The sequence below is a fragment of the Molossus molossus genome, unplaced genomic scaffold, assembly GCF_014108415.1.
Source record: "Molossus molossus isolate mMolMol1 unplaced genomic scaffold, mMolMol1.p scaffold_m16_p_18, whole genome shotgun sequence".
Classification (NCBI taxonomy): domain Eukaryota; kingdom Metazoa; phylum Chordata; class Mammalia; order Chiroptera; family Molossidae; genus Molossus; species Molossus molossus.
Window position 1 is genome coordinate 16,725,569 of NW_023425353.1, and position 26,944 is coordinate 16,752,512.

Genomic DNA, 26,944 nt, shown 5'->3' on the forward strand with positions numbered 1-26,944 from the left:
AGAAAGAGATAGAGCCATCATTGTGAAGGAGAACCATACTGGGGATTGAGCTTGAAACCCTAGGCATGTGCCCTGACTGGGAAATTGAACCAGGACCTCTCAGTCCATGGGACGACGCTCAATCCACTGAGCCATACTGACGGGCTCCTTTTCATTTTGATTCTGGGTTCTTCTGCCATGCAGAAGCATTTTAGTTTGATGTAGTCCCATTTATTATTTATTTTCCTTTGTTTCTCTTGCCCTAGGTGATGTATCAGTGAGAATTCTGCTACTACATGTGATGTCTGGCATTTTGCTGCCTACATTTTCTAATAGGATTTTTATGGTTTCATGACTTATATTTAAGTCTTTTATCCATTTTGAGTTTATTTATTTATTTATTTTATCCTCACCTGAGGATATTTTTCCATTTTTTGTTCAGGTAGAGTGGGAGGGAGAGAGAGGAACAGAGAGAGAGAGAGAAACATCGATGTGAAAGGAACACATCGAGTGGCTGCCACCCGCACAACCGACCAGGGCCGGGGACAAACTGCAACCGAGGTACGCGCCCCTAGCGGGAACCGAACCCAAGTCTCTCAGGACCGCAGGCCGACGCTCTAACCGCTGAGCCAAACTGGCCAGGGCTTGAGTTTATTTTTGTGTATGGTATAATTTGGTGGTCTAGTTTCATTTTTTTTTTTTACAAGTACCTGTCCAATTTTCCCGGCATCATTTACTGCAGAGACTGTCTTTTTCTCCTTTGTTGATTATTAATTGCACGTAATGTCGTGGGTCAATTTCTGGGTTCTTTGTTCTGTTTCACTGATCTATATTCCTGCTCCTGTGCCAGTACCAGGCTGTTTTGATTACAGTGGCTTTGTAGTATAACTGGATATCCAGTATTGTGATCCCTCCAACATTATTCTTTTTTATCAAGATTTCTGTGGCTATTTGGGGTATTTTTTGGTTTCATATAAACTTTTGGAGTATTTCTTCTAGATCTGTGAAATATGTCATTGGTGTTTTAATAGAAATTGCCTTGAATCTATAGATTGCTTTGGGTAATATGGACATTTTAATGCTTCTACTTTTTTATATCTTCCTCTATTTATTTTTTCAATGTTCTGTAGTTTTCTGAAAAAGGTCTTTTACCTCCTTTAAGTTTATTCCTAGGTACTGTTTTTTTTGTTGTTGCAGTGGTAAATGGGATTTTTTTTTAGTTTCCCTTTCTGAGTGTTCATTATTAGTGTATAAGAATGTCATAGATTTCTGGATGTTAATTTTGTATCCTGCTACTTTACTGAAATCATTTATTAAAGAAGGGCTGTGAAGAGGTAAGCCAAAGAACTTACATGCACTTATGTATAACCAGTGGACACAGACAATAGTTTGGGGCAAGGAGAATGGGCGTGGGAGTGGGAAGGAGGAGGTCAATGGGGGAAAAAAGAGGGGGACAATTGTAATACTTAAAATAATAAAGATTAAAAAAGAGAAAAATATAAAAAAATAAAAAGTGATGACTCGAAGTATTGGTGAGGGTGCATAGGGCCATGCTCTCACAGGTGTTCAGTGGCATTGTTACTTGACTTCATCTTTTTGGAAAATTATTTGTGTCTAGAACCATAAACATATTTATGGTTATTGCCCAATAATTCCATTTCGACGACTCTATCCTGGAGACATCACCAGGATTAAGATTTATACACAGAGCCCTGGCCAGTTTGGCCAAGCGGTTAGAGCATCGGCCTGCAGTCCAGAGAGACCCGGGTTCGTTTCCCGCTAAGGGCATGTACCTTGGTTGCAGTTTGTTCCCAGTTCTGGTTGGTCGTGTGGGTGGCAGCCACTTGATGTGTCCCTTTTATGTTGATGTTTCTCTCTCTCTCTCTCTCTTCCTCTCTCTTTCTCCCACTCTATCTGAACAAAAAATGGAAGAATGTCCTTGGGTGAGGATTAAAAAAAAAAGATTTATACACAGAAATGTTTAGTGCAATAGTCATTACAATGATAGAAAAAAATGGATAAAGTCTAAATGTCCAACAGTGTGGGACAGTTGTAAATTGTGTTTTATCCTTGTGAGTGCATATTATATAGCCACAGTAGATGTTGAGGAAGAGTGTTAATTCAGGAGAAATTTTTATTCTTATGTTTTTAAAGCAGGAAATAAGATTATATATGTAGTAATGATCCTGCTATGATAAAAATGCATTTTAAGGGGCTGAAAGAAAGTATGCCAAAATATGAATGATTTCCTCTCAGTAAATTACATTATAAGTGACATTTTTCTTTGTTTTGAGTTTTCCAAGTTTCTACATAATTTTTATAATTGAGGAGGATAAAAATTGAGGTGAGAAGACAAATATTTAAACTGCAATTTTGAAATGGAATTTTAGGTTTGAACATTTAAGAATAAAAATCATCCCCAACAGGCAACAGGAATAAATCTAAGTCAGAAATTCAATGAACTGGGCTAAATTCCATGGTTACTTAAGTTGGAATTTTAAAATATGGCATCTGTTTGTGGAGGAGTTTCAAATGTGAGAACTTGGTAAAGATGAACTTGGAGGAATTTTGTCTTCCTTTTCTAGCAACAACAAAAAAAAATCATAAATCTTACTTGTATATTTGAGAGGGGAGGAAAGCACCTTAATACGAGTGAATACTGTATGTTCAGTCAAAAGACAAATCACAGCTCTACAGCCATCATCCCCAAAAGAATATAACAGTATTCCAAAAATTAATAGGTAGCTCAATTGCATCTTCCTGAGTTGGGGCACGTTATTTTTATGGGTTCTGGAAGATAGCTTGGGACAACACTTTGGAATATCACTTTGGGAAAATTAGAGAAATATACCTAACGTGGCAGCCTTGTGTGTTCCTTCTCATGTGTGTAACTTATTGAAACTTAGAGGAGTACAGATTGCAAACTTGGCTTAGGAATTTTGGTGTCACAAAAATACTTGGCTTGCCCTGGCTGGTATGGCTCAGTTGGTTGGAGCATTGTCCTGTACATCAGAGGGTCAGGTTTGACTCCCAATCAGGGTACATACCCAGGTTGTGGGTTTGATCCCAGGTTGGATACGTACAGGAGGCAACCAGTTGATCTTTCTCTCTCACACTGATGTTTCTCTCTCTCTCTCTGAAATCAGTAAAAACATATCCTCGGGTGAGGATTTAACAACAACAACAAAAAAGATACTTGCCTTTTTAAAAAACACCCTCCAGCCCTGGCCGGTTTGGTTCAGCGGTTAGAGCATCGGCTTGCGGTTCAGAGAGACTCAGGTTCAGTTCCCGCTAAGGGCATGTGCCTCGGTTGCAGTTTGCCCCTGGCCCTGGTTGGGTTGTGCGGGTGGCAGTCACTCGATGTGTCCCTTTCACATTGATGTTTCTCTCTCTCCCTCCCACTCTATCTGAATGAAGAATGAAAAATGTCCTTGGGTGAGGATAAAAAATATATATATATAAAATAAAAAAATAAAAAACACCCTCCACCCCAAAGTATGCTTTTCATCATGGAACTTGTGTAATTAAAGTCAAACATGTTTTTCTTGGGGCCAGCCTTTGCCAGGCATCAATAGGTTTATCACCAAATTCTGAAACTTCTCAAAAAAGGAGTTTTAGACTGGAATAGTCTTTTCAAGTCTATAGAATTAGCACAAATGGACAAGATTTGCTGTTCATGAGACATAATAAAGCCTCCTGTTGCCTATTTGGATGGTTTTGATGTCATGTTCTCTTTCCTTCTTTTTAAAATATACTTATTTTATTATCCAGAGTGACGAAGAGGCCCTACATTGCCACTAAAATACTTGTTCTCCATTCACTCTCCTTTTCTCAACACCCACTGCTCAGGAAGTGACTGCTCCATCTTGTTTCATGAGTCATTCTGATGTAGTTCATCCAGTCCCCCCCACTGAGTGTCCCTCCTACTAGACATCATCTCCCTACTTGAATAAATGCTCATTTCCCTTCACTTGTTCGCTTTTTTTTTTTTTTTTTGCCTTAGAGTTTCGGTTTAAAGGTGAATGTTGCCTACTATGTTTATCTTGTACATGCAATTTTATGTTATCTAGTAGTATCAGACTTCTTTGATATATTAAAAAATACTTCTGCTATACAACTCAAAGGGTAAATGTCAAGAAGTGCAGTGGGCAATAGGAAAGAAAGTCCTAACTGTGAGGCAGTCAACAGACAATGCACGTCAGTCAGTTAATTTGGTTTTAGAAATTTTAGTCACTTATTTTAAAAGCCCGTCTACATGTGTATTTCTGGAAAACACACAAAATTGGTTTTCTGGGTGTTCTCCATTCAGCTGTCTTCTGTTTCTTATACTTGACACTGGTTTTATTTCTAGAAAAACTCAATCTCAAAAGTTTCTGATTTAACAACAGGAGGAGATAAAAACATTTTCACCTGTTGTTAGTTGTGTTTATTTAAACAAAATCTTGCAGCCATCATTGCTTATAGTCACTGGGTCATTTGCTGGCCTGGCAGTGTTTATATTGGCAATGGTGAGGAGATCCTATCAGCAGTCCATTGTGTACTGTTTGCATAGTGGGACAGGGTATCCAGCTCATGCCAGTTTTTTAAAAAATGTGTTGGATTAATTGGATGATTTTATTAAGGTGCCTGTCTAGTTGGGAAGGGGCAACCTGTGACTGATGAGGCAGTGCTCAAATCCCTAAGAGGTCCCCAGCCACAGCTGGTGGGCTGGGGTTAGCAGGTTACTCAACTTCTAGAACATGGCTGCACCTGGAGTGGGCCGGCTACAGCACCAAGCAGAAGAGAAACATCCGTAACTGATAACACTGGTAAAGGCAAGTTGCTTCACTATGTTGTCCTTCGATGCTGCAAGTCCTTTGAACCTCAGAGGATCAAGGGTTATTCCAGAAACTTGGGCCAAGGCAGTTACAAAATGGTCACAAAAATGTAAAGTATTGTGTAAGGAATATAGTCAATAATATTGTAATAACTGTGTATAGTGTCAGGTGGGTACTAGACTTACGGGGATTACCTAGTAAGTTATATAAATGTCTAACCACTATGCTATACGCCCAAAACTAATATAATTTTGAATGTCAACTGTAGTTGAAAAAAATTGAAAAGAAACTTTGCCAAGGGAAGATCTGCTTAGCATCTAAACAAAGTTTTTCTTCAAGGATAATCATCCTGTTAACCACCAATAAGATAACTTAGAAAGAAGAACTTGAAAGATCTATAGTGTTTGAGTTTACTTCTTTGCTCTTAGAACAGTGTCACTACTTGACATCTTGATTATAGTAGAAACATAGGGGCCCTGGCTGATTTGGCTCAGTGGTTAGAGCATTGGCCTGTAAACCAGTGAGTCGCGGGTTTGATTCTGGTGAAGGGCACGTACTTCAGTTGTGGTTCATCCCCAGCCCTGGTCGGGTCGTGCGGCAGGCAGCCAGTAGATGTGGCTCTATCACGTCGATGTTTCTCTCTGTCTCTCTTCCTCCCACTCTATCTGATAATAAGTAGAAAAATATTCTTGGGTGAGGATCAAAAAAAAGGAAAAGAAACATAGGGAACAACGATATTTTTTTCAGTCTACTTAAGCCACTAGCATGTCTCCTAGCAAAGCTCCTCGAAGTGTGGTTCATGGATAGGGGCAACAACAGCACCTGGGAGCTTGTGAAAAATGCAGAATCTCAGGCCCCACCCTGGACCTGAATGAAAACCTGCATTTCATCAAGGTCCCCAGGTGATTGTGGCACATGAAAGTTCGAGAGACACTCTGACTTTGGGCAATCCAGATTCAGCTCGCAGATACCGTTAACTCAGGTAGAGGTTGCATATGGAAATCTCCAGTCAGGATTGGGAGTGATGGAAATTGACATGTGGTTTGTCTCCTTTCTCTAGTAAAAGAAAGCGGGACCATGGTGAATTCTAGTTAATCAGAACCCAGAACGTCAGCCACTTGGAACCAAAATTACTAGTACAAATCCCCCTGATTCAGGTGTAAAAGGCCACAGGCAGGGTTGAGAATTCTGGTATCTCTGTCCTCCTTCCCCACCTGGGAACACACAAATCATAGAATTCTTTGTCCTTGGGGAGGTCCTCCCCAGACTCTTTCTCTGACTCAGAGGATGTATTTTTTTCTCATGGTGTGCACATAGTAGGCCTTTTGCTGATCTTTGGGTGTTCTGTGTTGTCCTGGGCAGCAAGGCCACCACACCCTAACAGGTGACTCATAGGCAAGGCAGCAACTTTTGATAAAGGAGGGAAGGGTGTCCATTCCACTTCTCACTGAGGCCCATGTGTTATGTAATACATTTCCTGCCTTTAATTATTTACCGTCTTGCTGTGCCCGTCCATCGTCCTGGCTGCTGTTTTCTTTGTTCTACAACAGAGGAATTTGACCTCTCCGAGGTTTAAAATCCCACTCAACCCTGGTCCTTTCTGGGCACGGTTTTTCCTCAGGTGGCAGTTCGCTGGGGGCAGAGGCATATTTCCAAACCACCACTGTGGCTTAGTTTGACCATGTCTTCACTTCAAGAGAGATTTGAGTAGAGGCTAAGCTGATTACAGGGCTCAAGTGAGGCCCTGAGAGCATTTCGGATTTGGAATGCAAAATGTTGTCCACAGTAATTACAGTTTGTGCCACAGTCCTGCTTGGCCCCATGGTCATTATCCTGGTGCAGAATAAGCAGCTTTGTGCTTTCAGAGTGGGAGGTAAGGAGAGGGAGAGGGGCACTTGAGGGACATTGGTGTTTTCAGAGCCTGTCTCCAAGCCCGAGTGGGAGCAGGACAGACCCAGAAGTGTGGTGGGGTGCCGCATTGATGAGATCTGTGACTGTGGGCCAGGAACTCAACCTCTCTGAGCCTCAGTGTCCTCCAGTCCTTGTTTTGGAGGTTGTCATGGTGATGACATGGCAATGATATGATGGCCTGGTGGCTGGTACATTGAAGGTGCTCAACGAGGAGTTTCCTGCACCGGGAAAACACAAACCCTTCTTCAGGGTGATTTCTGCGCACCCACAGGTTACCCCTTTCATCCTGCAGAGGGGCTGTGTTTCATCTTTCTCATGCTTCATGAATCTGCAGCATCGAAGGCGTAGAGTGCTGGCTCCAGTCACATTTTCTGGGTGTCAGTCTAGCTATGTGCCCTTTTGCAAATTTGATTATCGTCTCTGGGCTATAAGTTTTCTCTTTTGTAAAATGGACATCATAATTGTATGTGATTCACAGGGTTGTGGGAAGGAAGATTATATGTGAAAAATGCATATAAAATTGAGTGCCAGTGCTCATCACAAACTATGAAGAGGTACTGTTGTTTTTTACTTTGCAGAAATGAGATCAAGGGAAGTTTTAAGAGCTAAGTGACTTTCCCAAGCCTGCAACCTCTGTGTGGTGGAGCCCAGACTCTGGCCCAGTAAATTGGCTCTACAGTTCACATTAGTATCACCTGAAGTTGGTAAAAAATCACTGCGAGAGCACTGCTCAGGCACCTGCTCCTGGGCTTCTCGCCTCAAACCCCTACATTTTGCTAACAAATTCTTTCTTTCTTTTTTAATTGGGTTAAACATTATAATACTATTATAATATTATATAATGTTACATGTTATGTAATATTTTAAAATACAAGTTTGTATTATATATCATAATAAAGATTATATGTAATAATGATAGCGGTAACAACTATTTGCATAGATTTGCATTCCTATTGAAAATGTCCCAGCCATTGCCAGCACTTATAATTGCTCTTTGTGGTCCCACAGGGGAGCTTATTGTCCATGATTTTGCTGCAAAGTTTATTGTTTATCTTACATAGTTTCCAGGAAGTTACTTATCGAATGTCAGGCATTATTCTAAGTGACTTGTTTGAGCCTCACAAAGACTTCCTGTAGAGAGTGCTCTTATAATCCCCATTTAATAGATGATTAAACTGAGGCACAGAGAAGTTAAGTAAATGGACAGAGGTCACACAGTAAGCGATAGCACTGGGATTTGAGTCCAGGTTGTTTGGCTCAGAATTCCTGTTCCTAACCCCGGTACTAAGCTGCCTTTGTTAATTTCCCATCTACTTTCCAGATGCTATCCCTTGCCGTTGTGCCTGACCTCGGTGCTCCCAGACCTCTTCAGCTGCAAACCACCTACCGTTTTCTAGGGCCTGTTACTGTGTGCTGGTCTCACCCAGCCCCAGAGAGTCTTCCTGGGGGCCCCACCCACAGCCCCCAGATGCTCATTCAACATAGGAGGCCCTTTGTGCCTCAACCTTGTACATTCTTTAAAAAAAAGTCAGCCTTTCATTTTAATGATGACACAACCCAGAGGTGAGGTTCGTGCTATCACACTGAGGGAATCTGGGCAGAGGTGATTGGAGTTGTGAAGTTAAGTAATGGGGGAATTTTTTTCTTTTCTCCATAAATTTCCGATGTGTAATTACACATTCCAGGAGGGAATGGCAGTGCTTAACTCCTGTTGGAAGGGCAAATTTATCTCACTTCTCATTCAGCAAGGAGAGGGGGTCGGGAAGCATAGACATGGAGTTTTTTGTAGCTGTTAAAATTCCTGGGTTTTAGCTGATATATTTAAAATAGGAAACGGTACCAAAACATCTCAAGCAGTATTATATAGCCATGGTCTCTATCCTTGACAGAAAGCATCAATATCTGGTCGTACATCTATTCTTGCTGGAAAACTTGCTCTGGTTACCCATTTTCTATTGGATAGAATTGGAATTCCAACCATGGCTCCAACCTTCTCATCTCTCAGCCTTCCCACCCTGTATCTTCCACAGACCCTTTGAACATCTCCCTTCTCAACTGAATCGTGTTGTTCCTCACTTCTTCCCTTTGCTCCGGCACCCCGCTCCCTCAGCCTGGCAACTCCAACACCCCCAAGGCTGTGGAGGGTGGCTGCTTGAGTAGAAAGCATTGTCTGCAGGTTTGTGTCCCCTATGGCCTGTGAGCTCCTTGGTGGTATTTTTGTTTGCTAGACACTTTGAGCACCGAGCTCAGTACTTTTCTGTTGAATGAAGGAATCCTGCCTCTGCTTTACACATGTTTGGCTGCATTTCTTCCTTGAGGAGGATCTGTGGATAGAAGGTAGACTACCAGGTAGGTGGAATACCAGCCTGTAGGCTCCATGAGAGCCCCTCCTGTCTCGTGGGCCAGAGCCTGCATAGTGGGTGATGCTTATGCCATCACTGTCAGACCACTGCCTGAACAAGCACTGTGGCAATGAGCCCACACTGCAGGCCTAGCTTCAAATCCCTATTGTATCACTGCCAAGCTTGGCACCTTGGACAACTTCCTTACCCTCCCTGAGCCTGTTTCCTCATCTATTTACTAGGGATAAAAAAAAGTACCTGTCTCATAGGGTGGTAATAGAATTAAATGAGCTTAGCCTAGTGTCTGACACACAGCAAACTTCCAGTCAGTGGTGATTGCTATTGTTATTAATAATGAGATAATCACAGGATGTGTGCTGGAAAGGAAATTAACGGTATTGTGACAGAAGATGGTGGGGTATGCGGTGTGGTCTCCTAGACAGCCTGTCATTGAAGGCCTTCTATAAACTTAGTTTGAACCATGAGAACAATGCTGTAATGTGAAGAGCTGGAGGAAAGAGTTCTCTGTAGAGCAAGTGCAAAGGCCCTGAGGCAGGAGCCTATGAGGAACAGTAAATGTGACCAGAGCTTGAGAGGAGGGTGGAGAGTAGAATGAGATGAGATCCAGCAGGGTGACATGGGCTTATTGATGCAGGGCCTTGTAAGCCAGGGGACAGTGTTTGGGTTTATTTCCATTTTTTGTTCAGATAGAGTGGGAGGGAGAGAGAGGAACAGAGAGAGAGAGAGAAACATCGACATGAAAGGGACACATCTAGTGGCTGCCTCTCGCACAGCCCAACCAGGGCCGGGGACAAACTGCAACCGGGGTACGTGCCCTTAGCAGGAACTGAACCCGGGTCTCTCTGGACTGCAGGCCAACGCTCTAACCGCTGAGCCAAACTGGCCAGGGCCAGTATTTAGGTTTAATTTGAAGTGTAAAAGAAGCCATGCAGACTTCCGGTCAAGATGGCGGCGTGGTAAACGCGGTATCGCGTCCTCCCACAACCACATCAAAGTTACAACTAAACTACAGAACAACCATCTTTCAAAACCGCCTGAAATCAAGCTGAATGGAAGTCCTACAACTATGGAATTAAAGCAGCAGCCACATCCAGAATGGTAGGAGGGGCGGAGGCGCGAGGGGCTGATCCCACACCCAAGTGTGGCGGATAAAAATCGGGAGGCTCCCGTGGCTGGGAAGGTCCTTCCCACACCAGGTGCCCCGCTCAGGGTTCCAGTGCCAGGAAGAGAATCCCCATAACTTCTGGCTGGAAAAACCAGCGGGAACTGAGGTCAGGGAGGCTGAAGCAGCTGGAGCCCCAGGCAGCTCCTTAAAGGGCCCGCGCACAGACTTATCGGACTCTCTCCCTCTAAGCTTGGAGGGGAGGCAGCTCGAGGGGCGCCAGAGACATACAGGGAAGAACTGAGCTGTTTGGCACTGGAGCGAGGGCTGGAGAGGGGACTTTCTCCGGGACAAACCTGCTGTAAGAGGCCTTTGTTCCTTTGGTGAGCCCTTCCCGGGGGTGGCAGACAGAAGCCATATCTGGGACACCAGCAACCTGGCTCACACTGGTAGCCCCGCCCTGGTGACTCCTTGAGGCCCCGCCCTTCCCATCCAACTTTCAGGCCCACCCAAGCTGTTGCCACTTGCTTAACCATAGGATGGGCCTATCTTGGATCCTGCTTCAGGTTTTTCCTAATTTCTTTCAAACGAGCAGCATCTGGTCTCAGCGAGCCCCATACCTCTCATTAAGTAATACACTGAAACAAACACAGGGAGGCAGCCAAAATGAGGAGACAAAGAAACAGATCCCAAATGAAAGAACAGAACAAAACCCCAAGAAAAGAACTAAGCGAAATGGAGATAAGCAACCTAACAGATGCTGAGTTCAAAATACTGCTTCTAAGGATGCTCAATGAACTTAGTGAGGGCCTCAAGAGCATAAAAAAAGGACCAGTCAGAAATCATGGATGCACAGTCAGAATTGAAGGAGGCATTAACTGAAATAAATAATAATTTAGACAGCTTCAATAGTAGAGTACGTAAATCCAAGAAGCAAACCATCAATTTGAAATATAAGGAAGCAAAAAACACCCAATCAGAACAGCAAAAAGAAGAAAGACTCCAAAAAAATGAGGATAGTGTAAAGAGCCTCTGGGACAACTTCAAGGGTGCCAACATTCGCATCTTGGGGGTGCCCGAAGGAGAAGAGAGAGAACAAGAAATTGAAAACCTGTTTAAAACAATAATGGCAGAAAACTTTCCTAACTTGGTGAGGGAAACAGACATACAAGTCCAGGAAGCACAGAGAGTCCCAAACAAGATGAACCCCAAGAGGCCCACACCAAGAAACATCATCATCAAAATGCAAAAGGTTCAAGACAAAGAGAGAATTTTTTTTTTTTTTTATCCTCACCCGAGGACATTTTTCCCATTTTTTTGTTCAGGTAGAGTGGGAGGGAGAGGGAGGAACAGAGAGAGAGAGAGAAACATCGATGTGAGCCGGGGACAAACCGCAACCGAGGTACATGCCCCTAGTGGGAACCGAACCCGGATCTCTCAGGACCGCAGGCCGACGCTCTAACCGCTGAGCCAAACCGGCCAGGGCCAAAGAGAGAATCTTAAAAGCAGCAAGAGAAAGGCAGCTAGTTACCTACAAGGGAGTTCCCATAAGGCTGTCAGCTGATTTCTTAAGGGAGTGGCAAGAAATATTCAGAGTGATGAAAAGCAAGAACCTACAACCAAGATTACCGTATCCTGCAAAGCTGTCATTTAGAATTGATGGCCTTATAAAGACTTTCCCATACAAGAAAAAGTTAAAGGAGTTCATCACTACCAAACCGTTATTATATGAAATGATGAAGGGTCTTTTTGAAGAAAAAGATAAAATATATGAACAAACAGAATGGCAATGAATACATATCTACCAACAATGGAATCTACAAACAAAATGAACAGGTAGAACAGAAACATTCTCATAGATACAGAGAACATTTTGTTGGTTGTCAGTTGGGAGGTGGGTTGGGGAAATGGGTGAAAAAGGTGAAGAGATTAAGAAGTACAAATTCATTGCTAGACTGACAAACCTCAAAGGGAAAGGGGTTGGGAGTGGGTGGGAAGAAATAAACCAAAGAACTTACATGCATAACCAATGGACACAGAAAATAGTGTGGGAAAAGGCGGGAGGGGGGCAGGAGTGGGGAGGAGGGAGTCAATGGGGAAAAAATGTGGAACATCTGTAATACATTTTACATTCAACAATAAAGATTTTTTAAAAAAGAAGAAGAAGAAGCCATGCAGTCCTTAGGCTCAGAATCATCTGTGGGATTGATTTCTGGAGTACTTCAGCTCTAGCCTATGCTGTGTTCTGTGTACATGAATTAACCTCTAGCAATAAAATCCAGTTCTGATGATTTAAGTAGAAAGTGAATTTATTAAAGGATATAGGAAGCTCAGAGAATTTTGGAGGGGGCAGGGAACAACCCCAAATTACACTACCAAACATTTCCTACAAGAATACCATTGTTGCCACTGCTGCGGGGGTGTTGGTGAAATCACCAGTGCTAGTTACAGAACATGGCTTCTCAGCCTGCCCTCATTGCTTCCTCTGTGAATTGCCACTACCCTCACCAGAATAGAGTGTGCAGAGTCCCTGTTGCTTTGCATGCCAGTTTCTGATGCCAAGTCTGAAGTGGGGGTATGTGATTGGCTGAGCCTCACTCATGTTCTTGTGCTCTAGCTGCAAGGGAAGCTGGGAGAGCAATTGTGTGGCATCCTCATCTACTTTGGTAGAATGTGGATTTTGATTTATGAGTTGGGGCTTTCCCAAACCTAGGAACGGGTTTGAGCTGCAGAGTAGCCAGGGGTTGATAAATGTTTCTTACAGAGACACATGGAGTAAGTGACTGTTGGAGTCACTTGGCCTTAGTAGTGTTCATATAATAGATGGTGGCACTTTAGAAAGATTTCACTGCCCTGACCAGTTTGGCTCAGTAATTAGAGCGTCGGTCTGTGAACCAGAGGGTCTTGGGTTCAATTCTTGGTCAAGGGCATGTAACTGGATTGTAGGTTTGATCCCTGGCTCCATTGGGGTTGTGCAGGAGGCAGCCAATGAATATGTCTCTCTCACATCAATGTTTCTCTCTCTTTTACTCTATCTAAAAATCAATGGAAAGAGGTCCTTGGGTGAGGATTAACAACACCACCACCAACAAAACAAACAAACAAAAGAAAGAAAGACCTGACTGCTTTCCTCTTAGACAGTGATTTTTAAAAATTGTGCCAAATTTTGAAGCAACTATTTAACAATCTGATGAGAGGCTAGGAACTTTTTTAAAAGTTAGTTGAGTTGGTGCAGGTGTGTGGGGTAGCATGCTTCTGCTGTGTTTATCACATATTTGCATTCCTGTTGGAAATGCCCTAGCCATTGTCAGTGCTTATAATTGCTTCTTGCGATGATGGCCACGTGGGGTTTATTGTCCAAGAGTTTGCTGCAAAGTTTATTGTTTACCTTACCTCTGTCTCCAGGAAGCTGCACTGGCAAATCTCTGAGCCTTACCAGGAAGTCTGACTTAAAGAGACAATCTTCAGAGCAGAGCCCTAACTGGGGGGAGGCTTTGAGCTTCCCTAGTTGGAGCCTTTTCTGAGTATCCCCCGCTTGGTGTACGGGTTTCCAGTGTTTTGGTTATTACTTTCTGATTACAATTTAAGGAAAAAAAATGGCATTACAGTAATTATTCTTCAAGGACACATAGGTACGCACCTAACAACAACAAAAAAAACCACCCACTTTCACTGTTGTGTAGGCTGAAGAGTATTCTGAGTCATGAGTGTACACATGCTTTTCAATCCCTTGGTATTATCCTGGAGGTATTTTTCTAAACGTCTTCAACTTTATAGATGGGCCCAAAGACTTCAAGGAAGTCAACATTATATAACATTTAAAAAATAAATGGGACTAAAGTTTTAACCTCCCCCGCTTTCCCCCCTGCTCTATTGGAATGAAAAGGGGAAATGGAAAATTGCAAATTTCCCTTGCCTTTTTCTTATTAGGTGCCCAGTGGACAGTTCTCATTCAAATCAGGGAAACAATCAAATGATTGTGGATTTGGTAGCAACTTTTCAACTTGTTAAGAGGAAAATTATACCCCCCAAAACCTTCATTTTCTGCTTGAAAAAAATAGACATTATTTCTATTCTTTTATCTTTAAAATTTTTTATTATTAAAAATTTAGCCTTGCCTTGGCCGGTTTGGCTCATTGGTAGAACACTGGCCTACGGACCAAAGAGTCCCGGGTTTAATTCTGGTCAAGGGCACGTACCTCAAATACGGTTCAGTCCCAGGCCCTGGTCAGGGTCGTGTATGAGGCAACCAATCGAAATGTCCCTCTCACATCGGTGTCCCCCCCCCCCCCCCCACTGTGTCTGGAGATAAACAGAAAAATATACTCGGATGAGAATTTAAAAAATATATATAAACTTATACAAAAATAGAAAGAATAGTATAATGACCCCCCCCCCCCAAATGTCCCAATCATCTTTTGTTCTGCTTTTAAACACACAGATCAGTTAGATTCCTATGGTTCTCTCTACAGCTTAGGAGGGATAATGGAATAATTGTTTCTGTTTTACAGATGAGAAAACTGAGGGTCAGGGAAGTTAAGAAGTGACTTACCAGGTCATTCAAATACTAATGCCAGAGCCAAAAATCACAGAGTTCCCATATTAATTTACTGTTGATTATTCCAGCCAGCCAGTTGTTCCCAGAAATTATCCCTGAGGAGATATCTAGTGTCAAAATAACGAGAGACTGTTTAATATAAATGATTTATGCTTTTGTTATATATTTTTAACTCAGAAATTCAGTTTGTAATAGAAGCAAATTACTTTTTTAGAAATCCTCTTGAGTATTCAAGTGTTGGAAATATCAGCCCCTCATTTTTAGATTTTCCACTTCTAACCAATTCTGACAGTATGATGCTAAATAGTATGTCTCATTTCCAAGTAAGGAAACTCTCTGGTTGATAGATATCAGCTAATCAGTTCTTAAACCTTGTTCCTAAGAATTGGACAGAGGTCAGCAACCCACTGGAGTTTCACTTTTAACTGACAGAATAACAAAGGGGACTTGACAGTTCTTTGAAAAGCTGTAGTCAGGCTGTTCATGTTTCTAAGAAATAAACCGAATGAGCTTATTTGCAAATCTGTTCCATGCAGAATTCCTCAGACTTCCCTGGCTGTGTTCGCAAAGGAGGCCAGGCTGGTTGGTGGCTGCTTCCCAGCACACACCAGAACACGGCTCTCCTTATTTTTCATTTGCTTTTTAAAATAGCTATCTATGTATCAGTTGCCAAAATAATGCGAGGAATTTGATGATAAAAGTTCAAATTTGTTTAGAGAGAAAAAATACAGTGCTCAAACTATGGCTCGTGACAAAACCAGCAAGATAAGCTCTCAAGATTAGCCATGATTAGCAATCTGTTGAAACTTCCATGTTCAAGCCTCATTTATTTTTAGTTCTTGTGTTGAAACCACAGATGAAGACTTTTCTATTCATTCTTGACCTTGGGCAGCCAGGTCCGCTCCCACATTCTTCTCATCATCTTGTAATCTTGTTGAGCTGGGATATTAAGCAGGACTCTAGAAAAGCACCAGCGTTTTCAAATGGTCAGTCTTTTGAGTTAAACCACCTTGCGACCAACCGACCCTGGCCTGGATGCCCCTTCCCATTTGTCCACAGGTCACGGTGAGGTAGATGGGCAGAGAAGTTGCTCAAATTTTTCTTGGATTAACCATACTTCTAGTACTGAGAAGGTAGATATAATAATGACATTCAGTAATTGTGACTGTACCTGGCTGGTGTGGCTCAGTGGATTGAGCATCAATCATCCCATGGACTGAGAGGTCCTGATTCGATTCCCAATCAGGGCAGTTGCCCGGCTTGCAGGCTCAGTCCTCAGTACGGGGCGTGCAGGAGGCAGCTAATTGATGTTTCTCTCTCACGTGGATGTTTCTGTCTCTCTCTCCCTTCCCCTTTCTCTAAAAAAATCAATGAAAACATATTTATCCTTGGCCAGTTTGGCTGAGTGTTTAGAGTGTCAGCTCGTGAACCAAAGAGTTGTGGGTTCAATTCCGGTCAAGGGCTCAGTTTTGGTTCACCTCCGGTCCTGGTCAGGGTTGTGCAGGAGACAACCAGTCGATGCATCCCTTTCACATCAATGTTTCTCTCTCTCCCTCTCCCTCCCTCCCTCTCTGTCTGAAGATAAATAGAAAAATATCCTCAGGTGAGGATTAAATATAAATAAATAAATATGACCACAAATAAACATCCAGGCTCTGAATACTTTGAAGTTCTTTTTATTTTTCACTGACTTGCTGTTTATTATTCCTTCCTGCCAACCTAGTAATACCAGAGAGTATTACCGAACTTCCCTTCACCACCACAGCATGCATTTTTGTCTTTTCTTAGTCTTACCTGATTTTGACAACAGCCTCAGAAACTTGAGACCTACAAAATAACACTTTTCGGATATTGAAACCTTGGTTAAATCAATACATCAATATGCAATATACTATTTTAATTTGGTCACTGCTACAATCCCATTTTCATGAGATTGTTTTATCACCTATTGTTCAGCTCAGTTTGTGGAAGTATTTTTTTAAATATCTTTTTATTGATTTTTGAGAGAGAGAGGAAGAGAGAGATAGAAACACCGATGTGAGAGAGAGAGACATCGATTGGATGCCTACTGCACACCCCCTACTGGGAATCAAGCCACAACCTGGGCATGGGCCCTGACCGGGAATAGAACCAATACCTCTCAGACCAAGGGATGACTCAGTCCACTGAGCCACACTCACCAGACTGTGAAAGTATTTTAAAATGTAAAGCACAAAATGAAATGTGGTCAAGGACTCTGAAATTCTCAGCCAACTATGAGCTTTCTGAAATCTGTGGCTTTTTTAGTACAAGTAGGAAAGATATTGAGGAACCAGGATAAAATTCAAATGGAAAGAATCACCGTTATTTACCAACTTAAAAAAATATATTTAAACTAAACAGAAACCTCAGTTCACCCCTTTTTCTTACCTTCCTCCCCCCTTGAAACCACCAGTCTGATCTCTATATCTATGAGTTTGGTTTTTTGCTTTTTAGATTCTACATATGAGATCATATGCTATTTGTTATTCTCTGTCTGACTTATTTCATTTAACATAATGTCCTCCAGGTTCATCCATATTGTTGCAAAAGCAATTTCTTTACTCATTCATCCACTGATGGACACTTAGGTTGTTTCCATATCTCGGCTGTTATAAATACTGTTGCAGTGAACATAGGAGTGTAGATATCTTTTTGAATTAGTGTTTTCATTTTTTTTGGATAAATACCCAGAAGTGGAATTGCTGGATTATATGGTAGTTTTATTTTTATTGTTTAAGGAATCTCCATACTGTTTTTCAATTTATATTCTCACCAATAGTGCACAAGGGTTCTCTTTTTTCCACATCTTGCCAAGGATGTTATTTCTTGTGTCTTTGACAGTAGCCATTCTAACAGGTGTGAGGTGATATCTCCTTGTGATTTTCATTTGCATTTCTCTGATAACTAATGATGTTGGGCATCTTTTTATGTACCTGTTGCCCATCTGTATGTCTTTTTTGAAGAAAGGTCTGTTTAGATCTTCTGCCCATATTTTAATCAGATTGTGCTTTTTGGCTATTGAGTTGTATGAGGCTTTATATATCTGGATATTAGCTCCTTATCAGATATATGATTTGAAAATATTTTCTCCCATTCAGTAGGTTGTCTTTTCATCTTATTGATGTTTTTTTTTTTGCTCTGCAGAAGCTTTTTAAATAATTTTTTTTTAATCCTCACCCGAGGACATTTTTCCATTTTTTGTTCAGATAGAGCGGGAGGGAGAGAGAGAGAGAGAGAAACATCAATGTGAGAGAGACACATTGATTGGTTGCCACCCACACAACCCAACCAGGGCCGGGGACAAACTGCAACCGAGGTACATGCCCTTAGCAGGAACCGAACCCAGGTCTCTCTGGACCGCAGGTCGATGCTCTAACCACTGAGCCAAACCGGCCAGGGCTGCAGAAGCTTTTTAGTTTGTTGTCATCCCACTTCTTTATTTTTGCTTCTGTTGCTTCTGCTTTTGGTGACAGATTTAAAAAATTATCCCCAAGGTATTAGAAGTTTACCGCCTACTATGTTTTCTTCTAGGAATTTTATGGTTTCAGGTCTTACATTCAATTCTTTGGTCCCTTTTTTTTTTTTTTTAGTTTTTTAAATTGACGTTTTGAGAGAGAGAGAGAGAGAGAGAGAGAGAGATGTTGTTCCACTTATTTATGCATTCATTGATTGATTCTTGTATGTGCCCTGACTAGGCATCAAACCCACAACCTTGGTGTATCGGGATGACACTCTAACCAAGTGAGCTACCCAGCCAGGGCCTGGTTACCAACTTTTAATGAAGAAGGAATTCTATTGAAATCTCACCATTTTGTTTTATAGAAATGAACTTATCACAACCCTGATGAATATGTTTCTTATTCTTGGTGAGAAAATTACTAGAAACTTCTCGACAGAAAATGTCCTTAGGTGTATGGAATAACAACACAGGAAATATACATCACTTTGAGTTCCAGTGACTTGAGGAGCATGTGGTGGTGTCTTAGGTAGGTCCCCATTTGGGCGCCGAACCTTTTAGAGTCCAGTAAGAGGCTTCACCGGTATGGCTATTTAACCAGATGTGAGAGAGCAGGGGCCAGTTTCCCATGACAGGTGCCTTGTAGGCAGTTTCCCATGTATAAATATATGATGATTCAACTCCACACGCTTAAAGAAAAATATTATACCTTGTAAATCTATACCCCCAGAATTTCATAGTTTTATATTTTTCTTTTCAATATTTCACTCTAATCCATGTAGAATTTGGGGGCAGGGGATGAGGGCCTAAAAAGAGGCATTTTTTTTCTCGAGACATGAATTGTCCCATTTGTTAATCCTTCTTTCCACCAATGGTTTGCAGTCCAACATTTGCCGTATGTCAAATTGTGGAATATCCTTGGGCAGGTTTCTGGCGGTCTATTCTTGGGGCTGTATGCATGTAGCAGAAGCTCTGGTCAGCCCACCCAGGCTCCACTCCTGACCCCACCACCTCCAGGCTCTGTTGGGTAGGCTCACACCATCTGTGTGAGTCTCAGTTTTTAAAAATCTGTACAGTACCCTTGGCCAGTTTTGTTCAGTGGTCAGAGCATCAGCCTGCAGACCAGAGGGTTGAGGGTCTGCTTCCTGGTCAAGGGCATGTACCTGGGCTGCAGGCTCAGTCCCTGGCCCTGGTTGGGGTTGTGGGGGAGGCAACCAATCGATGTGTATCTCTCACATTGATGTTTCTCTCTCTCTCTCTCTCCTCTCACCTTCTCCCTTCCTCCCTCCCTCCCTTCCAATCTCTCTGAAAATCAATGGGAAAAAGTCCTCAGGTGAGGATTAAAAAAAAATGTTTTTTAAATCTGTATAGAGATGATAGTATGACCTACCTCAGGACTGTTGTAAAGATCAAATGAAAATAATTCATGGTAAGTTCTCATGTTGAAACATCAAAGATCTGCAGGCACCGTTTATGGTTTCAGTAATTGTGGCTTTAGTGTTTAAATATCTGCTCACAGGTGCACTTTCATCATGAGTTATGTTTTCGACGTTGGCAGAGGTAAGAGGAATGAGCAACTGAGAGGCGGTGACATTTTAAGTGCATCTTTCATGTTGGCTGAGCATTTGGAAGGCAGGGGCTAATGAATTTAGTAGGGTACTTCTGTACTCTGAGGGGCTCTGCAGTGTGGCTCTAAAATGTATATGATGTGGAAATATGCTCTGGATGTTATCTGAAAAAAGGAAGTGGTAGAATAATGTTATCATTGCACTTTTGAAAAACAACAAAACCTTATACCTAGCAAGCGCCGTGTGTTTAGAAGGAAATGTCCAGCAGGATCGCCCCAGAGGAGGCAGACTGGTAGCTCTCAGGTCCAGTCCAGCCAGCAGCTGTGCTTTGTGTGCACAGTGTTTTTTATTATTTTTAAAATCCTCATCTGAGTATATTTTCTCATTTACCTTCAGGTAGAGTGGGAGGGAGGGGGAGAGAGGGAGAGAGAGGAAGCGAGAGAAAAACCTCGATATGAGAAAGACACATCAACTGGTTGTCTCCCAAATGATGCCGACCAGGGCAGGGGACGAGCTGCCACCAAGGTATGTGCCCTTGACCAGAATTGAACCCACGACTTTGGTCCGCGGGCTGACGCTCTAACCACTGAGTCAAACCAGCCAATGTTGTACCATATTTTTTTAAAAATGAGGAATTAGTCTGGCCGGTGTGGCTTGGTGGTTGAGCATCGACCGATGCACCAAGAGGTCACGGGTTCGATTCCCGGTCAGGGCACATGCCCAGGTTGTGGGCCCAATCCCCAGTGGGGGGCATGCAGGAGGTGGCCAGTCAATGTTCTCTCTCATCGATGTTTCTGTCTCTCTTTCCCTCTCACTTCCTCTCTCTCTAAAATCAATAAAGGAAAAAAAAAAAAGGAATTAGTTGCCAGCCTTTAAAAATTAGGAGATTTTATATAAAACCTGGAATTTCCAGCTTCTCTTTAAAAACTGTAATGTCTGGTCACCCCGAGCCAGTAGTACCTTGGGATCCCAATAGGCTGGAACTGACCTAAGGCAAACACTGTTAGTGGTACCCCAGTGGCCACCCGGCCTTTTCTTCCAGGGGTCTTACTTCCAGCCCTGAAAGAATTTGGGTTTGTGACCCCCTCATCGACATCTGGTTTTAACATGGCTGTTAAATTCCACTTTGGCAGGTGGGATTGGAATGGGGAAAAAGTGGGGAGTCTTCTTTAAGAAGACTCACTTTTTACTTTATATACTTCTCTGTGGTTTGAATGTATTAGAATGATACTATGTTACTTTTAAAATTTAGAAATCAATAGAAAAATGTTTGACTACTTGGAGGTGTCCTCGATGCCACACAGAAACCCACATCACTGTCCCTTTATACGGTCCCATTATGAAACTCCCAATGGCCTTGAATCCTGCAGATCAGGAGACTCTTATTATCGAAATGCTCCTCGTGGGTGCCTTCTGCGTGGACTGAGTTCATGAATGGAGTTGTTGCCTCTGGTCAAAGCAGGAGCATCAGAGGAAGTGGCCGTGCCCTGTTCTTTCCTTCCGTTTTGCAGGCTGCCCCGTTCCCCTGCCAGAGCTTCTGCTGGTTCTCCCTTTCTTCTTCCCCCGCCACTGCTACCTGCCCCAGAGCCCACTGAGTTTCACCTCTTCCACGAAGTGCTGCAACCCACGGGTTTTAGTTCTCCATTCTCGTTCACAGTCAGCAGCCGGAAGTTAGGCTTAATCATTCTAGGATTAGTTCATGTGAATGTGCTACCCCCACCCCCCAAAGAGAAATAAACTGTAGTGTGCCGTGGTTATCTCAGATTTCATTTGGATCTGGCCTTGGTTACCTGGGGCTCCCCAAAGTGGCTTGTATGCAAATCCTCCAGGAGAGGAGTGGCTGGGCGATGGGAACCTCCATGGGTCCTCAGGGGATTGGCATCCTTCATTAGCTAAGCCGCTGAAGCTGGCTCATCTCAGGTTGTTTACAGGCCTACGAATGCAGGACCCTTTCTATGCAGGAGGCTAGGACAAGAGGCCTTCTTACTTGCCTCCCCTGCTCTGCCCTCTCCCTACCCTGCCAGCTACCTTGCTTTGCTGGGATCCCAAGTACAAGCTGAAACCCACCTTTTGTGGACACTGCTGTTTGATTTGCACACGTTACTGAGTGTTTCCTGGGTGCCAGTCTTGGCAGGTACCACATATGGGTCTTGAGGTGACCCAAATGCTTGCCTGAAAGGCCTGCATCTTTTCACAGTGATTTCACTTCCTTCTTTCTCTAAACAGATGCCTCCACCCCACCCCCCACCCGCAATACTCCTTGAAGCAAAACCCAACCCCTCAGAGCGGTGCTTTCAAAGCATTTGCTTTTCTTCCAAAGGCCTTGTGGTTCTGCACCTCGCTGCTGCTGTTCTTGTCAGTTCTTCTGCCGAGAACACCCTCAGAATTCTGCCCATGTGTCTCTTGCTCTGAGAAGCCTATCCAGACTTTGTCCCCATAAAAAATGCATTTGCCAGGCTCAGGTATTTCTTGGCCCCCTTAACACTTTTTGCAAGTTTCTGGCAGCAATTATTTTATTCTCAGTCATCAGCAGTTCATCTTTGTTACTACCAGAGCCTGAGGCATCCATGTGTGGACAGGGCAGAAGGCATATGCTTCATAGGCCCTGTGCTAGGGGCCAGGCCACTGGCCTGAGAGGTGGGCAAAGCTGCTTTCCTGTAAGCTCTGAAGTGGAGTCTTGGATTGAATCTTGTTCAAATGAACCCTCTCTCTTTGCCGAGCTCCCCCACTTTACTCAGGGCCAAGATAGGCAAAGGCTCTTAAAAAAATCTGTGCATTTAAAAGGATGCCTCAGAAAATGCTGGGCTAAATCTTTGCAGCCTAAAGTTGCAACTAGAAAGATTTTTGTGATTCAGATACCACCCCATTAGGGAACTGAAAAATAAATCATTGAAAGCTACACTGGAGCTATGTCTCCTTGGGTTTGAGGCCCACCGCCACTATGCAGGGTGAGGGTGTTGATTTGTTTGTGGGGAGGGGTTGAACAGGGCCTAGTTTTCATCTGAAACCTTGTAGTTCGTTGTGAAACCATCGTTCTCACCCCAAAAGTCTGGGTTTTGTAAAAGGCAAGGAATTGGGGCAAGGTGTTCCATCTGGTGAGATCCCCAGTACATGAAATGAGAAATGTCAGCCCTGAGTTATTTCCATAGTAACTCTGAGAAGAGCAGTAAGGCCTCTTGTTATCCATGTCAAAAGCAGAAAGGGAGGTCTCCAGAATCAGCTATTTTGAAGGGGCTCTGAAAAGATTTGCCTGAGAAAAAAAGAACAACAGATGGGTGCGGTGCTTACTGCTGCTCTCATTGAATTGCTATGAAATCGGGACTCACGGTGGGCTCTGTATCCGAGCAGGCCCTCTAACTCTTGGGTGAAGTTAAAGTGGGCTATTGATTCGTCTTTGCCCTAAATTCTCCCAGTGTTCCTGCTCTCTTCATTTCACCCCAGTGTTTGGTCTGCAAAGCTCCAGATTTGAGGCAGGATGTCCTAGCAGCTAACCCTTCAGAGCTGCCAAAATGCCCAGCATGGCTTTAGGTGGGGACCCAGTGAACATTGTTTATTTCTGACAGGCTGGGGATTGTCAGCCAGAAACCAAATTTCTGCTGTGCCTCTGAACGCCAAAAGCTAGGGTGCTTTGAAAAAGCAGCGGCAGGCGAAGAAACCACCGGAGCTCTTGGCTGGTGTGGTCTCAGCTCCTGACACTTGTAACTGATGGGCCCTGTCACTTCCTGTCATACAGCTCAAGTTGGGGGGAGGAGTTCCTTAAGGGAAACCATGCTCTGCTTTGCTCAGAGTATCCCGTGTGTCCACAGGGCTCCGCCACAGTTAGGGGCGGGGGACTCCCAAGTGGATGAGGTCGGAGCGCCCCATGGTGTGGTGTTGCTTCTTTGTCCGTGCTCAGGTAAGCTCCCTGCGGCTGAGCTGGGGCTGGACCAGCCCCCAACTCCCAACTCCCACCCAAGCCTGGCGGAGCCCCTGTCAGGAGCTGAGGTGTGGGAGGGTGCAGTTCTCTTTTTCTCTCCCAAAAAACCGAGCAGGAAGCTGCTGTTAAAAACATCTGGGATGATGGAGGCAGACTTTTGCCTCATTTTAGTATGAATCAGAAAGGAGATATGTGGTTGTGTTTAAGACCACAAATGGTTGTGCTTGGTGGAGATGGTGAGTTAAGTGGAGTGCCTGGCAGTCAGCACGTCCTGTAGCATCTGTGATTGGAGGAGAGCAAGGGGAGGTGGGTCTTTCACTCCGCTCCATGATGCTAGTATATTACTTTTTATGAGAGAACTGCTTTCAGTTAATGGGAAGGAAAAGAGAGGAAGAAAGGATGCATCTCCTTTCTGTTTTGTTTTGATCACAAAGTGGATTTCCAAGATCTGTTCTTTGGATTGAAAGATGGCCGAACTCAATTTTGGAAGTTTATTCTGCTTGGAGCAACTCTTTTGTAGGTTTCCTTAAAGCAGTCCTGGTGTTTTGAATGTATTCATCATTGGGAAAATGAAGTCAGGTAATATCAGGGGTGACCCAGACTTGCTGGTGTTCTCAAAAGGAGTGTTGGTGCCTGGCTTGGGTTATTTCAGAAGGAGAGACTGAAAATGTTCTATTTCTATGGGCTCATTTGCAGCCCTGAAGCTTTCTCTGTTCCTTTTATTCGTTTGTTTGTGGGTAGGTGTTAATGTTTTGGATAAGCTAAAACTATTGGCTAAAGCAGTGGTTCTCAACCTTCCTAATGCTGCGACCCTTTAATACAGTTTCTCATGTTGTGGTGACCCCCAGCCATAAAATTATTTTCGTTGCTACTTCATAACTGTAATTTTGCTACTGCTATGAATCACCATCGAAAATATGTGTTTTCCAGAGGTCTTAGGTGACCTGTGAAAGGGTCATTCGACCCCCAAAGAGGTCACAACCCACAGGTTGAGAACCGCTGGTCTAAAGGAAATGCCCATTGCTTTTTTCTATTCCTCTCATCAGAATTATGTTTGAGAGTTGTAATGCTAATTCCAACTCTTTTGTACATGACCATTATAAACATACATTTTTAATCTTTTCATGTGATATGAGTGGTTTCATTATCTTTCTCCTTTCCCATCTCACTCACCTAGCTCTTTGCTCACGTAATAAAGAATAACTTTTGAGCCTTTCATATATGAAAATTGACAACATTTAAAATGATTTACCACATTTAATGATAGTTAATGCAACATTAGTAAAAAATAGTACAATAGTAGCTAACATATACTAGATTCTTTTCATGTTACTAAGCACTTTATTTGCATTAGCTCATGAAAATCTTACAGTGCTATGAATGTTGGAGATTACAGATAGTATCATCACCATTTTGCAGATGGTAAAACTGAGGCTGAGAGAAGATAAATGATTTAATTTGCCCAAGGTTACCTAGCTGGTTAGTAGGAGATCAGACTTCAGATTCAGGCAGAAAGGATCCAGAAATGACCTTCTTGGCCATTGAGTGCTACATGTGATGATTTTAATGAGGGAACCCTTCCCACATCTGTCACAAGCGGCATCTTCAGTGACACTTTGCTTTCCAATCCTTCGGCAGATCAGCCTGTTTTGGTGGATATTTGCCATAGTCCAATTAATGCCAACATAAGAGTCATCTATGACAAGTCACCGCCTTCTCTGGACTCAGTTTCTCCACATATCAAACAGACATGGCTCTGAACTCATTTTAGCTCTGATATGAATCTTAGGTATGTAGATATCTTGTCCAAAAAGTAAAAAATAGTTCTCATACTTTCCCTGTTTCAAAGTCAAATAATATAATGAGTGCTTTTAGGTACACATTTCCCAAGAATATCAACTGGAACTCAAAATGTAATAGTCTGTCTGGCTACTGACCTTTATTCTGCTCTTGAAAATATTATTAAATGAATTTTTATTTCTTGGCTCTGAGTTTCCGGAAAAAAGGGCCTGGAAAAATTGGGCTGAATGTGGGAGGGACACTTGGTAATTGGATGTGGAAAGTGAGAAAGTGAGTTTGGCTCAGCGGTCAGAGCGTCGGCCCACAGACCAGAGTCTCAGGTTCCATTCTGGTCAAGGGCACATACCTCGGTTGCAGTTCACTCCCCAGCCCAGGTTGGGGTCATGTGAGAGACAACCAGTCAATGTGTGTGTGTGTGTCTCCCTCCCTCCCTCCCTTCCACTCTATCTGAAGATAAATGGAAAAATATCCTTGGGTGAGAATTTAAAAAAAAGAAGAAAGGGAAGGAAGAAGCCCTTTACAGATCTCATGCATTCATCCTCTGAGGTTTGGCCATGGTGCTTCTGTATATGTGGAGAAATGGTAGCGTGTAATGGTTAAGGGCATGGGTCTTAGAACCACAGAGAAGTAGGTTTGAGTCCCAGGTTTGCCTCTTACTAGCCATGCAATCCTGTGCACGTTGCCAAACCTCTCTGAATCGGTTTTTTCCTCTGTAAAATGGGAATAATAAATAGTGTCTACCTCTAGGATTGTCATGAGGAATAAATGAAACGATTCCTGATAGTGCCTAGCACAGAGTTGGCTCTCAGCCAACGTGATCCATGTCCCAGGTCTTATTGACCATAACACGTGTTGGTTGCTACCAGAAAAATGAATTTTTATGGTCAAGGGCTTAGCAACAACAGGGCTGTGAAACACCTTATATCCTGTGATAAGATGGTCCGGGTTTGATTTTGTAGAGGGAAGGAACTAGCACATTTCACAAAAGGTCAGTACTTCATTTTAAAGCACCGATTCCAGCCATGTTTTCACAGTTTTCCCAGAACTCTAAGTGGGAGCCATGGAAGGGGAAGTTGATTCAAACCAGATCCTAAAAAGGCCTCTCATGATGGAACTCTCAGAGGTATGACTTGGAGAGGGCAAGGGCAAGGTGCTGACCTCGAGTGTCCATCAAGACAGAAACAATGGGTGACTTTAGGACCTAAATATAGACTGTGTGGATATCACTTAGGGAAACCAGTTTCTGATGCTGATGGGGGCGGGGGGTGTCTCTTGGGAAGAGCTCAGAAAGCAGCCCCTGTGTGCCAGCCTTTGCTCTGTCAGCCCTGAATAAGTTTGTCCACATTGTAGCCTCTCATCCCTTGAGCACCTGCCTCTCTTTGGCAGCTTTGTTTATGGCCCATCTTTTCCCTTCCACGCCTTGCTTGTGGAGTTCACCACCTCTCTCACTTG

General features: G+C 43.1%; 1 protein-coding gene across 2 annotated transcripts in view; it reads left to right on the forward strand.

Annotated features, from left to right (window-relative positions):
• Nucleotides 1-26,944, forward strand: part of ARHGEF3 (Rho guanine nucleotide exchange factor 3) — a 286,293-nt gene that overhangs the window by 84,762 nt on the left and 174,587 nt on the right. Inside the window, exon 1 of one of the 2 annotated variants that reach the window (XM_036266163.1) lies at nucleotides 23,504-23,671. The exons of the other annotated variant lie outside the window; for it this stretch is intronic. Coding sequence (XP_036122056.1) covers nucleotides 23,621-23,671 — 51 coding nt within the window. The 5' untranslated portion in view covers nucleotides 23,504-23,620. Of the gene's footprint in view, nucleotides 1-23,503; nucleotides 23,672-26,944 lie in introns of those variants that run through there. 2 annotated transcript variants of the gene reach the window in all.